The sequence below is a fragment of the Saccoglossus kowalevskii genome, chromosome 5 (assembly GCF_978046115.1).
Source record: "Saccoglossus kowalevskii chromosome 5, keSacKowa6.1, whole genome shotgun sequence".
NCBI lineage: Eukaryota > Metazoa > Hemichordata > Enteropneusta > Harrimaniidae > Saccoglossus > Saccoglossus kowalevskii.
Window position 1 is genome coordinate 26,076,996 of NC_140645.1, and position 25,323 is coordinate 26,102,318.

At 35.2% G+C, this 25,323-nt stretch overlaps 2 protein-coding genes across 2 annotated transcripts; both read left to right on the forward strand.

The window, feature by feature from the left end:
- Positions 1–10,481: 10,481 nt before the first annotated feature.
- On the forward strand, positions 10,482–18,273 carry LOC146745945 (nephrin-like). The gene is made up of 9 exons (XM_085498839.1): positions 10,482–10,575; positions 11,150–11,476; positions 12,097–12,393; positions 12,510–12,836; positions 13,171–13,488; positions 14,372–14,689; positions 15,121–15,399; positions 17,845–17,927; positions 18,058–18,273. Exons 1-9 carry the CDS (start codon positions 10,482–10,484, stop codon positions 18,271–18,273), a joined length of 2,259 nt encoding a protein of 752 aa, XP_085354965.1.
- Positions 18,274–19,000: 727 nt separating this feature from the next.
- On the forward strand, positions 19,001–19,513 carry LOC146745946 (tyrosine kinase receptor Cad96Ca-like). The gene is made up of 2 exons (XM_085498840.1): positions 19,001–19,117; positions 19,334–19,513. Exons 1-2 carry the CDS (start codon positions 19,031–19,033, stop codon positions 19,511–19,513), a joined length of 267 nt encoding a protein of 88 aa, XP_085354966.1. The 5' UTR covers positions 19,001–19,030.
- The last annotated feature ends 5,810 nt before the right edge of the window (positions 19,514–25,323 follow it).

Consider the following 25,323-nt stretch of genomic DNA (forward strand, 5'->3'; position numbering starts at 1 on the left):
ATGTTGTATTGGCTTTGCTGAGAACTTCATGGTTGGTGATCTTGTCTTCCCAGGTGATCCATAATAGTCGACGTAAGAACCTCATGTAGTGGACATTTAGTTTAGCCTCCTGTCTTATGTAAGTTGCTCATTTTTCACTTCTGTATAGAAGAGTGCTGAGAACACATGCGTGGTAGATTTTCAACTTTGTGCTAAGAGTCTGGTTTTAGTTCTCCCAGACTCTCTTTGTCAGCTTTGACATCACTCATGTGGCTTCCAATGCGAGCATTTAACTGCATCAAGGAATATGTTCTGGTAGATGTTTGAGCCCAAGTATCTGACGTTGTCGACCACAACCAACTGCGAGTCATCGATTGTGATCGAGGGTGGTATTTGAGGGTCATGTGCCATTACCTTCGTCTTCTTAATGCTGATTGTGAGAGCGAACTCTTTGCAGGTTTTAGAGAAACGGTGCATAAGTCATTGAAGACCGCCATGTGTGTGACTCGCTAGAGCAGCATCTTCAGTAAAAAACATTTCTCTGAGAAGAACACGTGTGATCTTGGACTTAGCCCTGAGCGGAGCCAAGTTGAAGAGTGAGCCATCGTGCCTGATGTGGATGTAGACACCGTCAGGTGAAGAGAAGGCATAGTACAGAAGGAGAGAAAAAAAGATGCAGAAGAGTTTGGGGGCGAGCATGCATCCTTGCTTAACGCCCCTGTGAATGTTGAATGGTTCAGATGAATCCCTGTCGAAGCTGAGGCCTTGGTAAGGTCAATGAAGGCCAAGTATAGAGGTTGTCCCTTTTCCCTGCACTTTTCCTGGAGTTGTCGCACAGATAAGATCATGTCTATGGTGGAGTGACCTTATATAAAACCACATTGTGATTCTGGGTAAACTCATTCTGTGAGGGCCTGCAGTCTTGTAAGGATAACACGCGCGAACACCTTGCCTACGATGCTGAGGATAGATATCCCGCGGTAGTTGTAAATACCAAATGTAAATACCAAATGTGTTCTGATGTAGCTTAGTATAAACAGCTATTTTTAAAGGTCGTTTGAAGCTTCTGTTTCTCTGTCGCTAAAAGCACTGAGTAAAAAGCCTTTTGATCACAAATCACAATTGTCGAGTAGATTGCCGAAAATAAAAATAAATTAAAGCATTGAAGGGTATGGTAATGTGAACACGAATGTTATAATGTGTATCATTTTGTCACAAGGAGTTATTAAATAGTTTATTTGATCAATGTCTGAAATATGGTAACGTGCAAAAACAGCGGAAGTCCGTTTTGGGTGAGGTTTTATGTTGTTGCATGTAGATCGCGGCTCTGCAGTTAAAGATGTATTCAAGGTTGTGACATCAGCGTTGATTCCTTATGGGTATAGCTTACTGATATGGCTGATGTACATCCATTATTTGTTCTAATAAACACCGCAGACCGTGCGATTTCCATGAAAGAGCTCCTTGACAACTACCTTTATCATGTCAGTTTCTCCGTCAAGTTTTTTTTTAAATCTTGCATAATGCAGGTAAATACTCGGCTATCCAACTTTTCCAGAAATGTGCGAACGAGAGAGAAGTTTGGAGCGACAAGCGATGTTAGCTCGATTGGTGGTATGACATGTTTTACAAGTGCGGACATGATCAAAAGTTTGTTTGACATGTTTCCCTAAAGTATCTGCCTTGCAATAGACCATACGTACGAGCATATCCCATGTGATTGGTTGCAAGTTTCGAGATATCTATGTGACTGAGTACTTCTAATTGCATTTTTTAATTACATTTTGGAACTATGAGTTTTTTTCTTATCATCTTGGACACTCTATAGGGTTAACCAATCTGTAAAGAATACCAACAATGATTACATATAAATCAGTTTTGTACAATATTTGTCTAGCTTGCTCAGTATTTTTAGGCACAGTCCTATTTTTCATAGAAATCAAACAGCGGCTATAGTTCATAGTTATATCTTTGCTTTGCTGCAATGGATTGAGGCAGTCCGGTTGGTTTATATACATGCCCTTTTTATATATGAGTTGGAAATTATACTGTTGCAGGGCCAAAATCCAGTGATATAACGTAGCCTTTAAATATTCTTTAAAACAGGGAAACGAATTACCGTGATCAGTGTAGGTTCTAAATATGCGACCATTGATATAACAGTCAGATGGTTTAATAGCAGGGAACAAATCATGCAGCACACAGATCACAATTTCATTCTAGGACTAAGTTTGTGTCCACTACACACAATAATTCCGTGGGTGTTATTTTGTCATTTGGCTTGATGATGATCATTACCAGCGTGGCTCCTCAGTTTCTTGTATCTGCTCATCCAGTGCGGCTCATTGCTGTAGTATCAGTTTGCATGGTGTTCGGTTGACAGAAAGTGTTCTACTTTCAGATGAATTATACAAGAAAACAAATCACAATAGCCTGTGTGGCCATTAGAACCTACGAATGCCTCTTTGTGTTCGGCAATGAATTTAATTAATTGTTCAGGTTGTTTTTCATCCAATGCTGACTGGGAAATATCAATTTTAGATACAAGATATTCAACTTCCTGGTCAGCAGTAGGATTAGGTGACTGGCGGTTGTCTTGACGACTTCGCATTTAAAAGTAAGACTGGCTGGCTGCAACGCGGCGATTTTCTTTTCTATAAGTAAGCTGGTTGAGCTCAGTTATCCAAAGGATTCCAAGAACGTTGACACTAGAACGTTGCCAGTGAGCAAATTTCTAAGAGAAATTAGATGTCCATAAACGTATATTGAAACTGCATGAATGCATAAGTTGGTTAGCATTAATGTGGTACGAAGTTGTGTTAATTTGGCTCTCAGTCAGTAACGATTGTGTTTACGTAGATGTCGGATAGGGTGGAGATGGCATGAATATTTTCTAAACGACATTTAAAATAAATGGGGTTCAAACAACACTGAATAATATTACTTTGAACCAAAACGGATCTGTTAACCACATGAACATGGTAAACTGGCGCGATCATCATTGTCTACTCCAAGCTAGAGAAAAGCTTTCTCTATATCACTCGTGAATATAACGTGGTTGACAAAGAACCGAAGCAGAATAGATGTGAGATCGTTCATAAGATGAGTTCGGTTTCTTATAAAAAAAAAACATTCAGACTCTGAGAGTCACACATTTTACAACTACAATCATAAACGACTCGTACAGATGCTGTAGTCGAATTGCTTAGTGATGAGGTAATAATGACCACGTGTTTTGTCGCCGATGTTTACCTGTACGATTTCTGATCAGTGAAGATTTCGTTATAATAAACGTTCTGGTGTACATTTACCAACTATATATAGCGCGAGTGTGTTTCGCAGTAATGATGGCCAACTTGTCGTCTCTTCAGCTTAGTCGTTGGGACTGTTTATCGGCCATGCTGGTCTCGGCACCAACAATATTGTGTAGTGAGATTTTTCAGGCGATGACAGAATACAGAAACGACTTATTGACAGTTGAAGATATATAAACAAACACTAATGCAGTCATGACAATGATCGACTTATAAATTCGGCGATTTTGATTTCCAAAAAAAAACGATGACATAATGGTAAATGAAAAGTTGTGAATAGAAATTTGAATACCGAAAGCAAACATATTTGTGTTACATTTGTCAGCAAACGTATGTCTAATATTATTCTATTACAAATTAAAATTACAATTTATAAAATTGGTTTAAAATCATTCATCATATTATAGGCTTATTTTATATTGTCTATTATAGTTAGCGATGAGAGAACGAATATTTGTAACGACTAAAAAGTTCAACTTATTAAGACTGTAACAATGTAGGTATTTTCGGAAAGACGGCATAAACGAAATAACTGAAGTCATTGAGTTCGAATTTCATGTAAATAAACAATGTATTTTACACGCGTTGTATACGTCGCTGTGGTAACATGTGAAAATTTCAATCAATTTAGGTATTCAAAAGATATTTGTATAACACTCACTCAGTAGCAAACATAAAAATGGCAGCCATTTGCACTAAATTCTAAACTTCTTAAAATCAATTGAAGTATTCATTCCAGGATATACAAGATTTAGCCTTGGCAGTGTATTTTGTGCTTGATGATATAGCCAATAATCACAACATTTTTTTCTTAAAATGTTTATAATCCCAAATGCACATAATTCACTCGTTCATTCATTTTTGTCTTCTATGTCATAACCACCGCGTAATCATGATTTTATAAGTACAAGGACTCATTTCTCGTACATGCGTGGCAAGGAGTACAATTTTTGACTTTGCATTTTGTCGTGCTTTATATTTGATTTTAAAATATTCCATCCAAGAAACGTATATCCCTACCAGTGTCTATTGTTGAGTATTTCACCTCAAACATGTCTAAATACAACTTGAAGTGTAAATTTATTTCAAGGTTGAGAACACATGTGTCTCTCTTTGGAGCAGTATTGATAAAACACCCTTGCTAATCATTAATCACTAAGTTATGTTGATCGTTTTGTAAATCATACTTTTATAATCAACCAGGTTTAACAACAAACGCATTTAAACATGAAGATGACGTACTTTAAAAAAATAGTTAATGACAACTTTTTTCAATACTATGCTGGTAAAAATGACGCTTCAGAAATCGCCAATCTGATTGCTTTGATATTATATAGTCAGTAAAACTCGTTAATCCACTATTTTTCTATACAGTGAGTCAGATTATATTCATTGCTAACTGAAGATTGTGCATGTCACAATTGTCACATGAAGTTTTTATTTTAATATCAAGTCTTATACTATACTTGTACTACTACTACTACTACAGGTGTGCGCACGTGTTTTTGCGGAGCTCCTGGTTTTTGGTGGTGGTGAGCTAATTCTGGCCTTTGTAGGCGCTTTATTTTGTAAATTATTTGATATATCGGTTTGTAAATATCCAGTGTCATTCATTGTAAATAATTTAGTTGATTCTGCCCGCGTGTTGCGGGTTTTTTGGTGTTGTTCTGGCTCTTGGTGAGTGGTGTCGAGCGCAGGGCAAGATGGCCGCTGCACAAACAAAGCAATTCCATAGACCATCTGGCAGACTCACTCGCAACCACGCGATTAGATGTGAGAATATTGAAGGCGTGCCTGTCAACACATATGTGGAAGCCGTGGCTGAAATGATCGAGGGAAACAATATTGTAGCAGCATCTCGCATGAACAGGTCTGTCATTGTTTTCTTGTCTGATATCACCTCCATTGAATTCTTGTCGGCATGTGGTCTTAATATTGGCGATCAACACATTGCTGTTGAACCGCTAGTACGTCCTTCAACAAAATTGATACTCTCCAATGTCCCTCCGTTTTTACCAAATGAAGCCATTACACACGCACTGGCACCTTATGGCCGTGTTATTAGCTCTGTTCGAGCGATCCCGCTTGGTTGTAGGAAACCAGAACTAAAACACGTAAAATCTTTTAGGCGGCAAGTGTACGTGCACTTGAAAGAGGTTGATATAAACGGTTTATTGCCAATAATCTATGAAGGAATAAAATACAACGTTTATGTTTCAACCGATGAATTGGTGTGTTTTGGTTGCCATGAAAAGGGTCACACGCGACGAAACTGTCCTGGCACGCGCCCCATTGTTATGCAAAAACCGTCAAACAATGAAAGCAATCAGGATAAAATTACTGAATTGAATGAGACACATAGCAACACGTGCGAGCAAAACGAACAACAAGAAACAGGTGAACAAAGCAGTGTAAATAATGCTGATGTTGAACTGACAAACGATGATGGTATACCAGGTGAGAATCTAGAGGATATGAATTTAACTCAACAAAATATCCCTAAAAAGCGTAGTAGATCAAAATCACCGGATAATAGAAATAACACTGGTAAATCTAAAAAAGTGCAAACTGAAAATGATGTAAATAATGGTTCTAAAATAATTGAATTAACTGATAAACATGTTGATATTATACCAAGAGATGAAGAGAGGGTACTAACCCCTCCTTCACATACTTTACTGCCGGAAGATAAAAACATACCGGCAGTAGAGTCCCTTTCTTCATCAGAGGACATTCAAGTTGTTCCTCCCCAAATTTATGCTAATGTGAATATAACTAAGGAGCCCATCATTACCCCTGACGCCGTAGATAATGTGTCTTCGTCGCCAGGTAAGGCTTGTTCTGAGACTGCTATGGATAGTAGTCCTCCTCTGACAACGTCTCCTTCTTTTTCACCCTTGTCGACTGTTTCGCTCTCATTATCAGGTCAGTCCAGATTTGATGATTCGTCACAAGACATGTTTGCTGTCCCTTTAACGCCAGTTGACGAAATACGAGCAAATGAAGACACCTGTGACAATGATGATACAACCTCTGTTGCATCCGAGATGTCAGATATGTCGGATGTCTCGGTCACCGCTGATTCTGAGACAGTATTTTCAAATGAGTCTATCAAGGAATTTCTAACATCAACTATGCACTCAAAAAAGTTTATTGAAAACTGTATCGATTTTCACCCTAATCTCAAAAGTTTGGCCAATAAACTCATGAATTATCGACGAACGCAGGCACTAAACACGTCGCAAAAAGCACGCATACATAAAACTTGTCAATAAAATAAAAGCATATATTAAAGCAACTGGTCGTACTGTAGTCAGTGTGTAAATGTTTTATTATTCATAATTTTACAATGGAGTCATCAATCACATGCAGTACATTGAATGTTAATGGTTGTCGAGATTCGTTTAAGAGATATAAAACGTTTGAATTTTTGAAACGTAATCATCTATGTGATTTTTACCTGCTCCAAGAGACACATTCACTCCCCCAAGATGAGAATACTTGGAGGCTCATTTGGCGAGGTGATGGCGTTTTTTCTCATGGCACGTCTAACAGTGCAGGAGTTGCTATTCTTTTCAAACCTAAAACGAAAGTAGACATTATTGCTAAACATGATGTGCAACCAGGTCGTCTAATACATGTTCATGCTCGGGTTAATAATACACCTATCCATATCATTAATGTGTATGCGCCTACTAACGGTCCTGAGAGGCTTGAATCGTTCCAGATGTTAAAACGCCATCTAAACACATTAAGTGATGATCCTATTATTATTGGAGGTGACTTCAATTGTACCACTGCGCCCGACGTTGATCGCAATGGAGGTTCAGAGCCGGATGTGCGGACTTCAAACTTACTGAGCACTATCATGCGACGGTTTAAACTTGTTGACAGTTGGCGCTATCACCATGGTGATACAAAACAGTATTCCTGGGGCCGCGGTAATACACTGGTTCGCTTAGATAGACTTTATATCAATAAACATCTATGTAATAAAGTTAAAACCGTTGAAATTCATAATTCATCTCTTGCACTCTCTGACCATTCTTTGGTTTTTATTAATATATCACATAATAACTCCGATCGCCGCAATCCACTTTGGTGCTTGAATACCAGTGTTTTAGAAGACGAAGATTATGTTGGTTTAATTTCCGATTTTTGGTTGAGTTGGCAAAAGGAACGTGATAGATTTGATAAAATCCAGATTTGGTGGGATGTTGGGAAACATAAAGTTAAACTTTTGACACAACAGTATTGTTATCATAAACATAACTACAAACTATGCACTAATGATCTGGAATCTGAAATACGATCACTCGAGAAAAAATTAAAACACAACACACCACTTCCTAGGCAGTATACTGAGAAAAAAGAATTACTTGCGCGCTTAGTAAATCACGCAGCCAAAGGTGCCGCAACTCGCGCGCGCCATAAGTTTCTTAATGAAACTGATATTTGTAATTCTTTCTTTTCAAGTTTAGAAAAACAAAATGGGAAAAAGAAAGCCATTGTTCATCTTTCACGACACGATGGCACCATTACTGAAAACTCGAGTGAAATTCAAAGGCTTACTCGATCTTTTTACCAAAATCTGTATAGCCCGGATCCAATTGACACCAATGCACAAAATATCATTCTTGCAGGGTTACCCCAAGTCGCTGCAGAAGACCGCGAGGACCCCGATAGTGAAATTACTTTCGATGAATTGAATAAAACACTTAAGCTGTTACCACGGGGTCGCACGCCGGGGTTGGATGGCCTGCCAAACGAATTCTATCAAACGTTTTGGCATGTTATAGGCAGAGATCTGCATGCGGTCATTATAACATCTATTGATGACGGCGTGTTACCACTCTCGTTCTCGCGTGCAGTCGTAACTCTCCTCCCCAAAAAGGGTGATAACACCAAGCTCAAAAATTGGCGCCCTGTTAGTCTGCTCGGTAGCGACTATAAACTATTCACTAAAACGCTTTCACTGCGTCTCCGCCTGGTTATGGGCACTATTGTTCATCCCTACCAAAGTTGTAGTATACCTAATCGACGTATTCACGATAACATAAACCTCCTACGGGATTCCATTGACTACGCTAATACATCTAATATCCCACTTGGCATCGTAGCTCTGGACCAAGAAAAGGCTTTCGATAGAGTACATCACTCGTACCTCTCGTGTGCTCTGTCAGCCTTTGGCTTTGGTTCACGGTTTATTGCGTATATCAAACTTATGTATGGTAATGCTCAGTCACTTGTTCGTGTAAATGGTGCGCTCACGTCTCCTGTTATGTTTTCCAGAGGGATTAGACAAGGCTGTTCATTGTCATCTCAACTTTATGTCTTAGCGATTGAACCCCTTCTAGACAAAATTCGAAATGACGATGGTATTCTTGGCCTTCAAATACCTGAAAGTAACGGCTACCGATGCAAATTAACCGCCTACGCTGATGATGTTGAATTCCTTATGACACGTGATCAAGACTTCAATAAGCTTGCATACTGGCTTCGTGTCTATGAACAAGCATCTAATGCAAGAATAAATTACGAAAAATCCAAAGGGCTTTGGGCTGGCGGGTGGCGCAATCGTAACGAGTCGCCACTAGGTATTAAATGGAATAATGTGGGACTAAAATTGCTTGGCGTATATCTGGGTAATACGAAATCATACGAGGACAAAAACTGGCCAGAACTAGTACAAAAAGTTGAAGGCAAAATCGCCTTCTGGTCTAAATTCGCCGCAGGAATGTCCTATAGAGGGCGTGTTCTCGTCGTAAATCAACTTGTTTCATCACAACTTTTACACCGGCTCATCAGTCTTGCTCCTCCCTCTGAAACGATAAGTTATATCCAGTCAATATTTATTGAGTTCTTGTGGCAAGGTCGTCACTGGATAACTGCTGAGACGCTCTATCTGCCACTTGAGAACGGAGGACACAATTTGATTCACCTACAATCTCGTATTAATGCTAATCGTGTTCAATATATTCAAAGATATTTGTATAGTGATTATGATCATCCCAGTTTCAAATTCACAGATTACTATTTCAGTAAAGTAGGCAATTTGATGCTCACCAAGCGTCTGCTTGCAACTAATATAACATTACCACTTCCAAACTTACCTGGAGTTTACGCTGGGCTGTTACACTGCTGGAATTCGCTTGCAAAAAGGCGTAAAATCAATGATAGTAATCCGGTCAGTCTCCTCAATGAACCACTTTTTAATAACCCTTTACTTTGTCTTCCTACCTTTAATGAGACTTTTTTGATGAAATTTCTCCCGGCGGCCGGGATCACCAAGATACATGACCTAGTCGATAAACAGAGTAAAGCATGGTCTTCGAGTACGGAGATATACAACAAACTTAATATCCGATCGGAACGCACACTACATCTCCATTTAAAATCATTACATCAAAGTATTCCTGAAAAATGGAAAGTAACAATCAACACTTACCTGAATAGTAACAAGATTAAATCACCCCAACACTGGAATGACTACTACCAACTTCATCATTCTAATGAAATAAACTTGCCCCTATATAAACTAGAAAAAGGGACAGTGTATAAATACATGATTACATTGCTTCATATTAAACGGCATCCGGATAAATGTGACACAGTGTGGCGGGAAATCTTGAATCTCTCGGACGAAGATAAACCAAACTTCAAAGCTTGCTATGCTTCCCCGGTTACTAAGTTAGAAGGGGACTTACAGTGGCGCATTATACATGGAGCATACACTACTGGCAGATTTCTGGTTCATGCCAATTTTTCGCAATCGAACACGTGCCCACTTTGCGGGGACAACGACTCCTTACGTCACATATTTCTTGATTGTCCTGTTATTGTTCCTCTGTACAACTGTATCAAAACAATAATAAAAAATCTTGTTGTATCCGATGCTGACATACCTGTGTGGTGGTTTATTTTATTGCCTCCTGGTAGATCTGGTTTATTCGTATCTCGTCAAGCACGTAACTTATTTAATTATATTGCCTGTACTGCTAAGATTTTGATCCACATCAGTAGGCGCAACAAACGCCAAGAAAAATGGCGTAATCGAACCACTTGAAATTTTTAAGCAGCGCTTCATTTCAAGGTTAAAAGCCGAATTTGACTTTTTCAAAATAAGTAATAAATTACAGGTTTTTATCAATAAGTGGGCTATATGCGATGCGTTATGTACTGTGCACAATGACGAGCTTGCTGTTTGCTTCGAAGTACGATTGTAGTCTGCTACAAGTTAATATTCCTGGACCAGTCTGTTGTATTGGTATTGTTTTCACGGGTAAGGTCGTCACAGTTGAGAAGACCCATAGGTGCTGGTGTAACCGGCTTTAAGTTGGCTTCGTGTGGTGACATACTTTATGTATATCACGTTGATTTTCACTTCAAGTTTTGGTCGGTTTCTATAAACACCAAGCTTCCAGTTAGCTACGTTGGGTGGCCTGAGTACGCTCCGCCACGTCGTGTCACGGGTGACTGTCAAATCTCAAATAAAGTATTGTTTTTTCACACACTGAACCCGCCTACTGTCATTTTAAATCATGTCCACTTTTCATCACGAATAAATCAACTGGTAGTATTATCACGTAGTTTTTAAACTTTGTTGTGTGTTTTATTTCTGTTTTGGGACTGGTAGGGGGGATCATAACTCCTTGTGGTGAGAACCAGTGAGACTGGCCTACTTGCAGGGTTCCAAAGCTTAACGTTGTACGTTTTATTGCTTTCATTTACGTTACTTGTCCTTGTCAAACTGCTTATTAAAAATCACTACTACTACTACTACTACTACTACTATAACTAAAGATAATCACAAATCTCATAATAACAATCCTATAAATTATATCTTACTATTTCAGTTGCCATACCTTCTAATCCTATGATATCTGATGCCAGATCAGACCATACTACTGGTGCTACTGTTATTGTTACATCTGGTAATTCCTATACGTTTACATGTACTGCTGGTGAATCTAGACCTGAACCAACTATAACATGGTATTTAGGAAGTACTGAAAAAACTGCAAATCAACCTACTATAATACGAAATGGGAAGCTGTCAACAGCAGTAATGCTAATGACATTTACTCCTCAGTGGACTTATCATGATGAGCAATTACAATGTAGAGCTGACAATGACGTCACACCTCAATATAAACACACGCATATTATGCTTGATGTTTATGGTAAATATCATTTCTATTAATGTACATGTTTCTAACAATACATACATACATAAATGAAATTCGACATTTATTATGCTATATGAACATTAGCATATATGAGTTTTTCTACGGATGTTAGCAAATTTAATGTTTATTTAATAAATCTATTTGTATTCATTTTAAAATCTATATGCACCTGTCACAATAAAAGTTTATAATACTACTAGTAATTGTACTAATACGTACAAACCAAGTCACCTGCTTTGAATATATAAAGTAAATATCATCAACTGAATGCAAACGATCACATAGGCATAATTATAATGTATCTCTTCTATAACTTTATATGTGCATGTATATATCATTAATTTGCTGCGAGAAGGCAAATTTATTCATGATAATATTGTCCACTTGAGTGCATGAATGCAACATATATATTCTGGCACTGTTTACCTTCTGTTTTTAAAATTATTCTTTTAACCTAGAACTAACGACACAATATTGGTGTAGTTTTTGTAAGATATTGTGTTTGTACTTTCAGATTATTAGTAATATTGTATACTTGTAGATGATTCCTAATTCATTCGATCACAGTTGTTTGCACCTTATAACACCGAATTGTATATTTCACTTTATCTTAGTGGGTCCTACAAAACCTACAATAAGTGGATCCAATATCATAACAGCTGGTACAAGTGTTACATTTACATGTTCTACTACATCAAGACCAGAATCTACATTGACATGGTACATCAATAATAGACCACAGTCAACAAACAACAATACACCACAGAACAGCAATGGGTTGATAATTACCAGTAGTGATCTGATGTTTACACCTAATTTGGACAACCACGATGGAAAGAAATTGAAATGTAAAGCTGACAATGAAGCAGATACATCAGCAAAAGAAAGAGAAATAACATTGGAAGTACAAGGTATGGTAGTATTATAAACAATATCAATAGGTTCTTGTCAATTTAAATTTCGCTTCATCTTACCTTATATTAATATTGTGTAAATCGAACTAGCTTTTATTTTGATTTCATTACAGTGATCCCATTCAACATAGAAATATCATCAGCCTCCACTGGTAAACTTATTGTATACAATAATATAGAGTCCACAATCACATGTACATCTATTGGTGGTAAACCAGCAGCTACTATACAATGGTATATCAATAACAGTCCCACTACACATGATAATGTACAGACACCAGACAACCAGCAAGATAATAGATTAAAAGACACCATAAGTACACTTGTATTGACACCAACTTACACAGAACATCACAACAAAACATTAAAATGTGAAGCAACAAATGATGCAATAGACAGAGATCAACCAATCAATGAAGAGGTCGTATTAGATGTGTGGAGTAAGTTTATTGGGTTGATCATATTTTTTTTCAAATAATAAAAATGAAACTGATGAGTCTGTAAACAATATACTAGACCGAAGATAATATACGACAAAAATAAAAAGTAAAACATCTTGTAATATAAATGCTGATAACGGTCTTATGTTTAGTTTATAAACCATATACCATATACCATAATATATAACAAGAAACAAATCACCTTGTAATTCAAATGATGATAACAGTATTATAGTATACCAGAACTTATGGGGAAAAGCATGAAGGATATAATATAAGTTATTTTACTTAAATTTGACAATGACCTAACTATTACATGTAATATTTATTTCAGTTTCCCCAAACAAAGTGAACATTGATGGTTATTCTACAGATGACAATGTAACCATGGCAGCAGGTGTAGAATATCAACTAGATTGTACTGCTAGTAAAGCACATCCACCTGCTAGTATAGAGTGGTATAAGGACGATGTTGATATTACAACTGGTAGCAATAGCAGAATATTATGGGATAGTGATGGTAAAAAGGACACAATAAGTAAATTATCAATTACACCAATAAAAGAAGATTTTGGAAAAAGAATCAGATGTGAAAGTAAACATGATGCACAGTCTATAACACAACATACATTTGTTAATATGATTGTACAGTGTAAGTATTTATTGATTTTTTGGTACAATTAGCTATGCACTCCTACTACGTGTTTTAACAACCTTACATCACTAAACATTAACAAATAACATAAGTCCTTTGTGTGTCTGCAGTCACTTTAGTGTCTGCAGTCACGTTCCAACAACAGATGTGTATAAAAATATTATACATCAACTTGCCTCGGTGAAATCATCCCATTAAAAAACAGTTATACCGTAAACCACAAATTTAGAAATAAATATAATTTGTAGCAGTGATAAGTTAATCTTTAAGACAGACACAGTGATTATGACGAAGGATTGCATTATCGTTCTCGTGTATGTAGCGAGTCCCGTAAATGAACTTGGATTATATTTTCTTGCAAGTTTCCTATCTGTTCTTAGATGTTCTAATTTGACACAATTACATAAATAATGTCTTCAGCTAGTGAGAGATCTTAAAATTAAAAAAAAATAACGGACTGGGAATATGTTTAGCAGGCCCATGCTAATGTTGTTTAAATTTGGTGTGATTTCAAAATAATTTTTTGACTACTAATGTGTAAATAAGAATGTCTCGGACATTCATGTACCTCAATAGGTTTTGTTCAAACGAGGTTCAAATGCAAGATATAGTTATATGAATGTGTAGAACTGTTTTTTATGACACAATTAAATTAAGAAATAGAGTATGATATCAGCATATATTGACACTGTTAAATATATAGTATTTATAATTTATTTTATTTTCACATATTATCCACCTTGTTTGTATAAACATCTGCATTAATAACTTTAAATTGATAAAAAATTGGAGCTTGGCTGGTCATTTCAAAATACACTAAATGCACTTGACTGAACCAAAGCGACGTAAGTTTTTAAGCTAATGTATTTCACAATCATAGATTCTGCTGTAATTTTCAATGACACATTGGATGAAAGTTCAGCAGATCAAGGTCAGAATGCTACCATTATGTGTACATCTATGGGATATCCAATACCAGATATAAAGTGGTACACATGGACTTACGGTAGTAAAGTGGAACTTATGAGTGATACGACCAGAGTTGTGATAATACATGAACCATATGGAGTTACTAAAACGATACAAAGTACACTGTATATACAGAACGTGATACCTGAAGTAGACTATGGTGTATATACATGTCATGCTAGTAATATTATTGGTAGTGATAACTACAATATTACACTAGCCGGGAGAAGTAAGTATTGTTATTAAATATCAATATTTGTCAATTTACGTAACTGAATCTTAATTGCAGTGTCAGGTTGATGATTTCAATACAATTGTAACTGGTGGTAGTGCAGTAGAACTTATGAGTGATATGGGCAGAGTTGTTATAAAACATGAACCATATACAGTTAATAGATTAATACAAAGCACACTGTATATACTAAACGTGAATCCTGAAATAAACTATGGTATATATACATGTCATGCTGGTAATAGTATTTGTAGTGATTATTTCAATATTACACTGTCTGGGAAAAGTAAGTAGTGTTATTAAATACACTTTGTCAATCTGACCATACTTAATACATTACTAAACCATAATTGTAGTATCAATATGAGGCTGTAAGATTAGGCTTATCACACTGTTAATGTATATTATAACACTATGTTTATTTGTAGGAGAACCAGGGCCACCCACCAATGTGAGAACAACGGGTATATCATGGGACTCTGTCAATATTACATGGGATATGGGATATAACGGTGGATCATCACAATGGTTTTATGTGTCATACAGACAGATAAAAATCAATGATTTCATCAGATCAAATAAAGTTGAAATGCCACCTTATCACATCGATGGCTTGAATTCATCTACTGAATATGAAATATATGTAACAGCTGAGAATGTGATAGCCTGGAGTGAACCAAGTAAGACTATCATATTTAAAACTACAGGTAAGAAAAGTCCATTTAGCAAGTATATATTCGTGACAGATAATACATGTACAATCCACGATTCAATTGTATGACAAAGAAATTATAAGGCAAAAGAGATGAAATTGATTTCACCATCATCTATATTTTCTAGTATTGCAGTTTTCTGTGCTTTTTATTTGCGCCAAAACCCATTGATATGGTTGATCATTTGACACTGCTTTATATGATTCTTGATATGAACATGCCTATATTTATAGTTAGAGTATTGGTGTTTTGGTACATATATCAATTATTTTCTATGCGATGGCCATCCACTACGTCCGCGCCTTTTAATAAGTTAAACGTCGTCGTACAAGAGCGTGTTATCCCCGTTTTTATCGATGTGTATATGGAGGGATCTAGCTTAGTAGAAAGACAGGTTTGTTGTTATTTGGGCGGTATGTTTATGAAGCACCTACTATTGGTGGGCGACATTCTGGTTGATGAATGTTGCATGTCAGTTTTCATTTCTATATTTCCACCATAATGTAGGATTCAGCGCATTCCAAATGGATCTGCAGTAAAATTTGTAAAGAACTACTCATATTTGCGTGTTGTTATAAACAAACGTAATGAAGTTTCTGAATCGCAGATTTTCCCAATGTTTTCAAACTACAGCTTTTTCAAATTAATTGTGTTTGTATGTCATAAAATAATGCACTCAGAATGTTGCTTAACCTTGGACACAATACCAGTATGACTCAAAACTATTTTTATAATCGAATTTATTCTTTTGAGGCGAGGAGAAGGAAAGCCATGGTTAATGTCTACTTAAGAGCTATGACTAGTAGCAATACGTTGATTGCATTTTTATTAAGTCCAAATGTAATGAGATTCAGCAGTACTGTTTATAGTTGGTTGGAGAATGTTTTTAATCATTGTTGTATCTGTACTTATTTATTCACTGCTTTGACGGTGTACTTTGCTTTCTCTTCATATTGTGTATATATTTTCGATTGGCTAGATAGTTCACTGTATATGCAAACGTGCAAAGGTAGTTCGCCCCAATTATATTGTTATTGGTATGTGGAATGTGTTTTGTACTTGCTATACCAGTGCTTCTTATTATGCCTGTATTGCCATCAGAATTGTCAAAGTTTAACAGCTCATATCTAAATTATTTTGAAAAGACATATTATACAATACTACATGTCCCTGACCACACTAATTCATTCGTTCATACTACCTCATTCTAGATAAGCAAATTGTATATGCATTGTTTATGATTGGTAATAACTTCGAGTAAATTAATACTGTTCTTGTCATTTTTTTAAAATAACAGCACCCATCGGCAATGAACACTTGCCTGAAAACGTCTCAACCAATCCTGGTGTTTACGTTGGCCCTTTGGTTGGAATAGTTGCAGTAATTGCAGTAATTACTTCAGTGGGTATAATACTCATGAGAAGAAAGGAGAAACGGAATAATGGTGAATATATATATCACTGCAATATTTGAAACACAGCGATGGAATTATTTAATATAGAGATATATAGCATACGTTTTACAATACACGCCCTTTGTCGAAAATTACTGTACATGTACAACTTATTAACGACAGTAAGTGTATTTCAATATTTGTCAGACACTATGGTACGAGGAAGACATCACCATGAATTGCCGGAGAGAACTTCAACAGGTAAATTAGAAATCAATGGGTTATTTAAACGATTGCATTAGATCTCAGTAAAACGTAATGCCTTCATTATATATGGTTAAACGACCTATACGTGTTGCAGGACATTTACAGATTATATTGCAGCTGATTTAAACTAGTTGTCCCAGAAGATGTATGCAGTGAAACCTATTGGAAACAACACGCGTAATCTTGGTCTAACTTTGTGTGACACATGTATTACATACACTCAATGTGAAACATGCAATCTATTTTTTCATCATTACGTTTAGTTAATCATGTTTGATTTAATAACTAATTTAGAATGTCTTAAATATGTCGGAAACAAAATAAGCGTGCACACCCGTTGATTTGCGGTTTGGGTGTAACTGTCTGATTAATATAATGTATTGTTGGACACATAGTTGGAATATATGTTCTGAATATGCTTGCAAAGTTTAATTATCAACCTCCATAAACCTCCATGTCTCTGCTTGATTGCTCTTTTTTAATCATGAAATATACACTAAATCACGCCGTGAGTTTTTTTGTGCATGCAGTAAATAAATAAATAGTAAATAAATAAATCGCACAGTAAAAATATTTACTTAATTTGAAAACTCCTCGAATACATATATCATGTGTGTCATTATGTATACTGCCGTGTATGCGCGAATTTAAGTTGTTCGTCATATATGTGACTTAGTTTACATACATCTGTTATTTGATTAAATTAGGTAATGAGAGCAACCACATAATAAACACCTAAATAAACATGGTAAGCCATATATTCGCGTTGTGTATTTTAGGTTATGGAAATAGTACAATACCTACGGACTCAGATATCAATGTGCCTACCTACGAGAATGTTAGGCCGAAATTATTAAAAAAGGTAAAATATATAAATTGTTATTGTTTATTCGATCTTACTATAGGAAAGTTATGAACAAAAGAGATATGCAAAAACGTACTGTACCACCAACAGGAAATATATTAAATAATTATGTTTGCTTTTGTAATAGCCTACTAACGATGACAGTGTGTACGCCTCGCTTAACCACGATGGAAAAGAAAATATTTACATGAAAGCAGGACAAAAACTATTAGAATTTCGAAGAAATGATATAAGCATGAAAAGTATAGTATCTACTGGTCGATTCTATGAATTGGCAAAATGTGTTGCATGGAGTGGAGCAGGGGGTCAGTCAGATGTTGTGATTAAGAAAAACATCGGTTAGTAATGTTACGTCTTTCATGGATACGTGTTCCATAGTTTATGCCATATGTGTCTCTGTTTGTATGACGATATATTGATATGGCTCTTGATAACAATCATATATGGCAATTATTATATTGTCTGACTATTATGACATGTGGATTATAATATTCCATGTCATTTGAAGGTTTTGAAGATAATATATGAAGGTAATAGATGCTATTTTGTAGATCCTTTGAACAATCAAATTGAGGAAGAGGTCTCCAAGGAAATTGAAATAATGCAGTATATATCGAATCATAGTAATATTGTACAATTTCTTGGATGCTGCACAGACACGGGTGAGTGGGCGATACATCATCTTTGAAACAAAGTGATTCTTGTTTTGTTAATAATCATCATGATAATTGTTTATTAATATGTCGTTTATACCTAGTTCCTAGATATATAGTAATGGAGTTACAGTCATCAGATCTAAAATGCTATCTTCATTCTAAACGCACCGAGTCTGACTTAAAGGATATTAATCAAAGCAGTCTGTTATATTTTATGGTTGACATTGCAAATGGAATGGGACATCTGTCTAAATTAAAGGTTGGTTTAACATCGCTCGCCAAACATGTAGATCTAATCTTTCGTCTAATAAAGATTGGTTTCAAATGCTATACATATTTCCATTTAATTACATGTTATTTATATTTCAAATGTTTTACACATGCGTTTGTCATTTATTCTTATTCCAGATTATTCACAGATATTTGACCACTGAGCATATCTTAATGAATAGCCATAGACAATGTAAAATATCCAATTTTAGCTACGCAAGTGACGTCATCGATGATCTACGTTTCTTTGAAAAAACTCAGGTATATAATATATTAGAACGTCTTTTTTATCCATCGGCTATGTCTAATTCTACGTGAAAGATTTTGTTGAGACATACACAATACCGTATATGAAAGAATCAAAAAAGTACAGCTGAGTTTTTCTTATTTAATTGCTTCAATTGACTTCATGTCATCTATGTATACCTTTAATGAACAGGAGTTACCATTAATGAGACATCATGCATTGTTTTCTAGAACAACTATCCATATCAATGGATGTCTGCTGAAACATTGTTGAACAGAAGATTTTCACTGAAGAGTGATATTTGGTCTTTTGGTGTAGTCATGTGGGAAATTGTGAATCTGGGTAAATATATGTATTCATATACACTATATTGTGGGTTTCTAGCCATATGGGGCGAAACTCTATTGTAATTGCTTTGGTTATTATTATTATTCCGCTGTTTTTTAAAACATTGTAACTTAAAAAATAATGCTCCAATTGATTAGGCATTGTGTATGCTGATAAAGGGCCATGAGTTGTGGTGCATACCCAAAAACAAGCTATGCAGGTCACATGACCTGGCCGCCATCTTATGTAGTACACAAACAGGAAGTGCTCAATTGCATCATTTTCTGGTGGTCTAGAAACTTCGGGTTTTTTGTGTTGCATAATTGGCTCGTGTCTAGCAAATATCATCAATAAAATCTTTAGCGGTCTTTGAAAAAAATCTATTTAAAAATGGCTCATTCTACAAAGTTTCTGGAGCAGATTTTTTTAAAATGGCTTCCTTTGGCAGCTATCTTGGATTTAGTAAAAAGTGAAATTACGCTATAACTCATGAACAATTGGCTTGATTTAAACCAAACTTGGCATACAACATCCTTTCAGTATGATGATTATGTGTTCATGAAAATATTTCTCATGATTCAAGTGGTTTTGGCGGCCATCTTGAGTTTATCAAAAAAACGCAAAAAAAAAAGATCAGAAAAATATCTTCTTAAAAACTGTACCGCTTGTTTGACTAGCAATTTAGATTATGGCACCTATGTTGATAGCTCTACAAAGTTACTGAAACAGGTTATTGACAAATGGCTTCTATTGGCAGTCATCTTGGATTTAATAAAAAAGAAAAAGATCTATAACTCATGAACTATTTGCCAGACTGATACAAAATTCGATATGTAGAATCCTTGCATTAAGTTTATAATATTCATGTGAAATCAAATCCATATAGTGTGTGGTTTGTCTTCCATCTTGCATTCTAGACATGAAACGTTCATCAAATAATCACATCAAGCAAGTGCAATTTGCCTTGAGCCATGCAGGCACGAAATCCGTCATCGCTGCTATGCAGATATATTTTATATTTAAAACTGCGTCAAGTCAAGTTGGAGAAATAGTGTACGACAATCTTATCCACCTATGTTATTCTGTTTAACACCAGGTGCAGTGCCATACCAAGGAGCGTCTGAGCGAAAAGTGACCAGCATGGTACGAGAAGGAAATCGAATGCCAAAACCAGTACATTGTGGAAATCATATGTAATTATAATTTCTGATTTTGTAAATGCTTTAAATACAGACAATATCCCACCAATGAGAACTCAACTTTGAAACTATGTCAATACATATACCTCTTTAGATTCGAATTACTGACTTCATGTTGGAGACGTCATCCAATACACCGACCATCTTTTACTCAACTAAGAAAATCTATTAGCCAGATAATTCAAGACAAAAATGTAAGTAAATTAATTTTGAATTTGTTATCAATTGTATTGAGTAGCAATTCGCGGCAGAAGTACAATACCTGTTGATTGACACGTGTATATTATTTATGTTACTTACAGGTTCATATTAACGTTCCACTACTTGAGTCGCCATATGCAAATGTTTGAATATGAAATAGAGTCATGAGTGTACTTGAATTTAACATGTACATCGTCGTGGAGTAGATTCATAATTTCTAATTACTTGTGTGATTAATTTTAATATTAATGAAAGTATTAGTTACCCAAATGCGAAATAGTTGCCTTGAATACATTATATTCCCTTAAACTTTGTACTCGTTTATTTCCATCTTACTAATATTTTCAATATATAATATGCAGTTGTCTATATGTGAATTATAATCCACAATTAAGAAATATCTGGCTAGAGCATTGACAAATAACCGAGAAAAGTATAATGTTAATCAATTATAAAGTCGATGACGATATTAAACCTTGATAATAATATCTTAATAAATCTCACTGTTTTTTTAGCTATGTTAATATTTCAAATCAGTGTTGTGTGTCACTTTGTTGATTTATTCATATTTGTATTGTTGTACAAATATTGTATTTATGATTCACTGTAGTTTTATCATTGAGGATGTAATCGGTCCTTTTAGCTTACTATTAGTTATTTTGTATGTATGGACTGTGACAAATATCATTTCGTAGAATGACAGTTATGATCCCGAGCCTAATAAATGTAAATGTTAATTTCTAAGCATCTATGTATAAAAATGGTGTTGTCGTGTTCCTAATATGCATTGAAATTAGTATTTGATGTATAGTATACGCATCTCAGTCGTAACTGATTGGTAATACCACGTGACCATGTGATTGTAAGTATGTTAACGTGTCTATATTGTAGTTGCTGTTGTTCATCATAACGTAAATGAATCACCTGTTTTATACTAATTTATATTAAATCTAATGTTTATGTACTATTTGTTATTATTGCTATGCGGATTAAAGTGTTTACAATCCAAGTAATTTGTTGGTCGATTTATGCACGGTTTCATATAATCGAACCATTCAAGTTTATAGCATATCCGTTGGCCTTATTCTAAGTTACTAAAAATAGCAACACAGGAATTGTATTTCAGCTTTGATTTGAATACACGGTTAGAAGTCAGTGAACACATTTTTTATTCTCGGAATGCAGCAGTAGAATGTTGTTTTATATTGAGTGATTAAATTGCAGTGATATCGATTTGTATTATCTTTGTATTATTGTTTTCTACATACATGAGTAAAATCGGACAGATCGTTTTGATACAACTTTTGCTCTGTTGAGTGATTAATAAACATTTAAAGAATTGTGCTTGCTAACAAAATCAACACTTTTTACTACATTCAAAAATGACTTTTGAACTGTGCAAAACATTCCATATGCAATGGATGTTGTGCGTAGTTTACTATAGGTGTGTATAGTAGCGTTTACATTCAATAAATTATATACACAAATAAATATTTATTCTGTCAGGATCCCAACTAAATTATATGTTAACGCATTTGTATATGTCGTAATTTGTGTTAACGTTCGTGGTACATCATAACCTACGACAGGGAAATGCGTGATGAATAAATGTTTTTAGGTAGCTAAATAACTAAATAAAAAATACATAATTTATATATTGTGCCTTTGCTTTGACGGACATAAATATTTACAATTTTGTTTGGACATGATGTGTGGCTAGTATAAAATTCAAATATATGATGTTGAAATAGTTTTAAAAATTGAGTCCCAGGCAATGATAACAACACACGCTAAAACCGCAAAGGCTCATGGGTAGAAACTTGTTTGTAAACAGTGACACGCTATGGCCATCTGACACATGCTCACGTGACAACTCTCGCGCTTTAATTATATGCCCAGATTTGAACCTAGCCACTGGTTAATCGTTTCTGTGAATAATTTTGTTATTAAGGTGTACATTCGTCGCTCGAACATTCACTATAATTTAGTCATTCATCTAGTCTTGCTTGTGTCTAAGCCATAAAATCCAGAAGAATAAGTTCATTACATCTCCTTTTTTTACAAGTTGAAATATTTATATTAATTCATCGTCTGTCTACTTATACACAAGCGGCATAGTCATATTTATATTTTTCGGTACTTCCTGTTTCAATAGGATAACTGTGGACTATATCAACGTGGGCAACCGATAACCCAATACATGTAACAAATATTGACTTTTTCTAACATCTTTGTATGTAAATAACTTGCTAAGTTTTTGATCTCTTAAATGGTGTGTATTTTTATATCGCGAGCCATTGCGTTTTATCATAATATTAGTGGAATTAAGTATGTGTATACTTTGATAATATGAGCACATATAGTGTATAATATGCGTTTCTGTGACACTATGTAACGCTATTTGGGAACATCGCATTTAAATTTATATCGAAATATATTCATGTATTTACCATTCATTTGACAACTGGCCAAACATAAGTAAAAGTAAAAATAAACTAGGGCGAACAATTTTATTTGACTTTGGTGCAATGAGACGGACTTTTCGACCTTTATAATTTAATTGCCCAATGGACATAGACATCTTGGTGCTGAAAAAACCAAGAATTGCACCTTGATTCCACCATGTGAACACACAAATTTAAAATAATAATATATGTTTAGATTGTTTTAAATATATTTATCACTCCGGTTCATTTTGAATGTATTAACTGCAAGTACATCATGATACACTTTGATATACGACAGGGAAGTGCGTGGATAAATGTTTTACGACGGGAAGAGCGTGGATAAATGTTTTACGACAGGGAAGTGCCTGAATAAATGTTTTACGACGGGAAGAGCGTGGATAAATGTTTTACGACGGGAAGAGCGTGATTAAATATTTGTATGTAACTCTAACTAATTTACTTCTTACGAGTTGAAATATTTATATTAATTCATTATCTGTCTACTTATACACGAGCGGCATAGATCATATTTATATTTTACGGAACTTCTTGTTTCGATAGCACAACTTTGTATTGTATCTACGTTGGCAACCGATAACATGATAACAACATTTACTTTTTTAACAGCCAAACTTTGGTAAAATTAAAAATTATCGAAGACGAACAATTTATTTCACCTTGGTGTAAGGAGATGGGCTTTTTGAACTTTATAATTTACTTGTTAATGGACATACATCTTGGTGCTAAAAATACTTTTTCAACAAATACACTATACATGATATGTAGGTACGCCGCCAAAACACAAAATAATACGTAACAGGTGACGCCGTTCCACGGCAAAGTCCATGAATCTTAGATTCTTTAGCGAAACTGCCAAACCACAGATCGAATTTCTCAAAGAGCGATTGAGAAACTTACTGCAAGCGCTACTGAAAAACATGTAGAATGTTACAAAATCCTAGTCGTCAAGCCTCTTCGTCTTGAAAACAGGCTCTTTTGGTCGCTAAAACTGTATACCCAAACTCGATTAGGGTGAACATTTGTATGTAATATCAAAATCAAGTATTATAATATACACATCACGCAATGATGTCTCGTCATCATAAAATTTGTACTGCATAGTGTCATATCTACATCATTTAACGTCATATCTGCAAAACGTGTTAAATACTAAAATAGTAATTGCAGAATATGTAGATTACAAAACTCTTATAAATTAAAGTTGGTAATTCCGTGTAAAACGTAATGTTTATGCATAAGATCCGACATGTCATATTCATAGACCTTTACAGATACAATCTATGGAAAAACAACACCGGCAGCCAAATACGGTTGCTTCGAATTGAGGTCAAAGTGCAAAAAGGATACACACAACTCAAGCACACTGTGGTGGCAGTATGGATCATTTCGCTCATAAAGTGTCTGAAATGCAGAAATCTAATTTGCATATCAAAGGTATTGAGGACATGAACCTAAGTTTCTAGTCTTTAATTCAAACACAATTGACCTTTGTGCTGACCTGTATTGTTTACCGCATTCCATGGTATTCAATGGATTTTTGAGTCGTGTGGGTTGTAAAGACTAGATAAGCGTTTTAATTCAAATGAATGACTCCCAGACTCTTATTACAGTAATGTTCACAATCAAACTACAATTTTAATATGTGTCGTGTTTCGTGTTATAAAAAACAATGAGAAATCTTTTTTCGCATGGCTTCTTTTTCTTTCCAATAATAATAAGTTATCTGTAACAATTACGCATAGCATATGAATGCAACTGTAGAAATTAAACTCCGATATGAAAACGGTCGTAGGATATCACTCGAGAAAATAACTTCGATACTCCCCATACATTAGGGGCAATACCATGGTTATCCGTTACAGCATGTGAGGTTAGGTCTTTGCGTCACGTTGATACCAAATGACATGATGTATATATACTATTACCTATAGCAGGAGTTGTACTATTTGATGTATCATGAGATGGTACAATTGGTAAAATATTTTGGAATCATATAGGCTTTCTACAATAGAATACACTTCATTT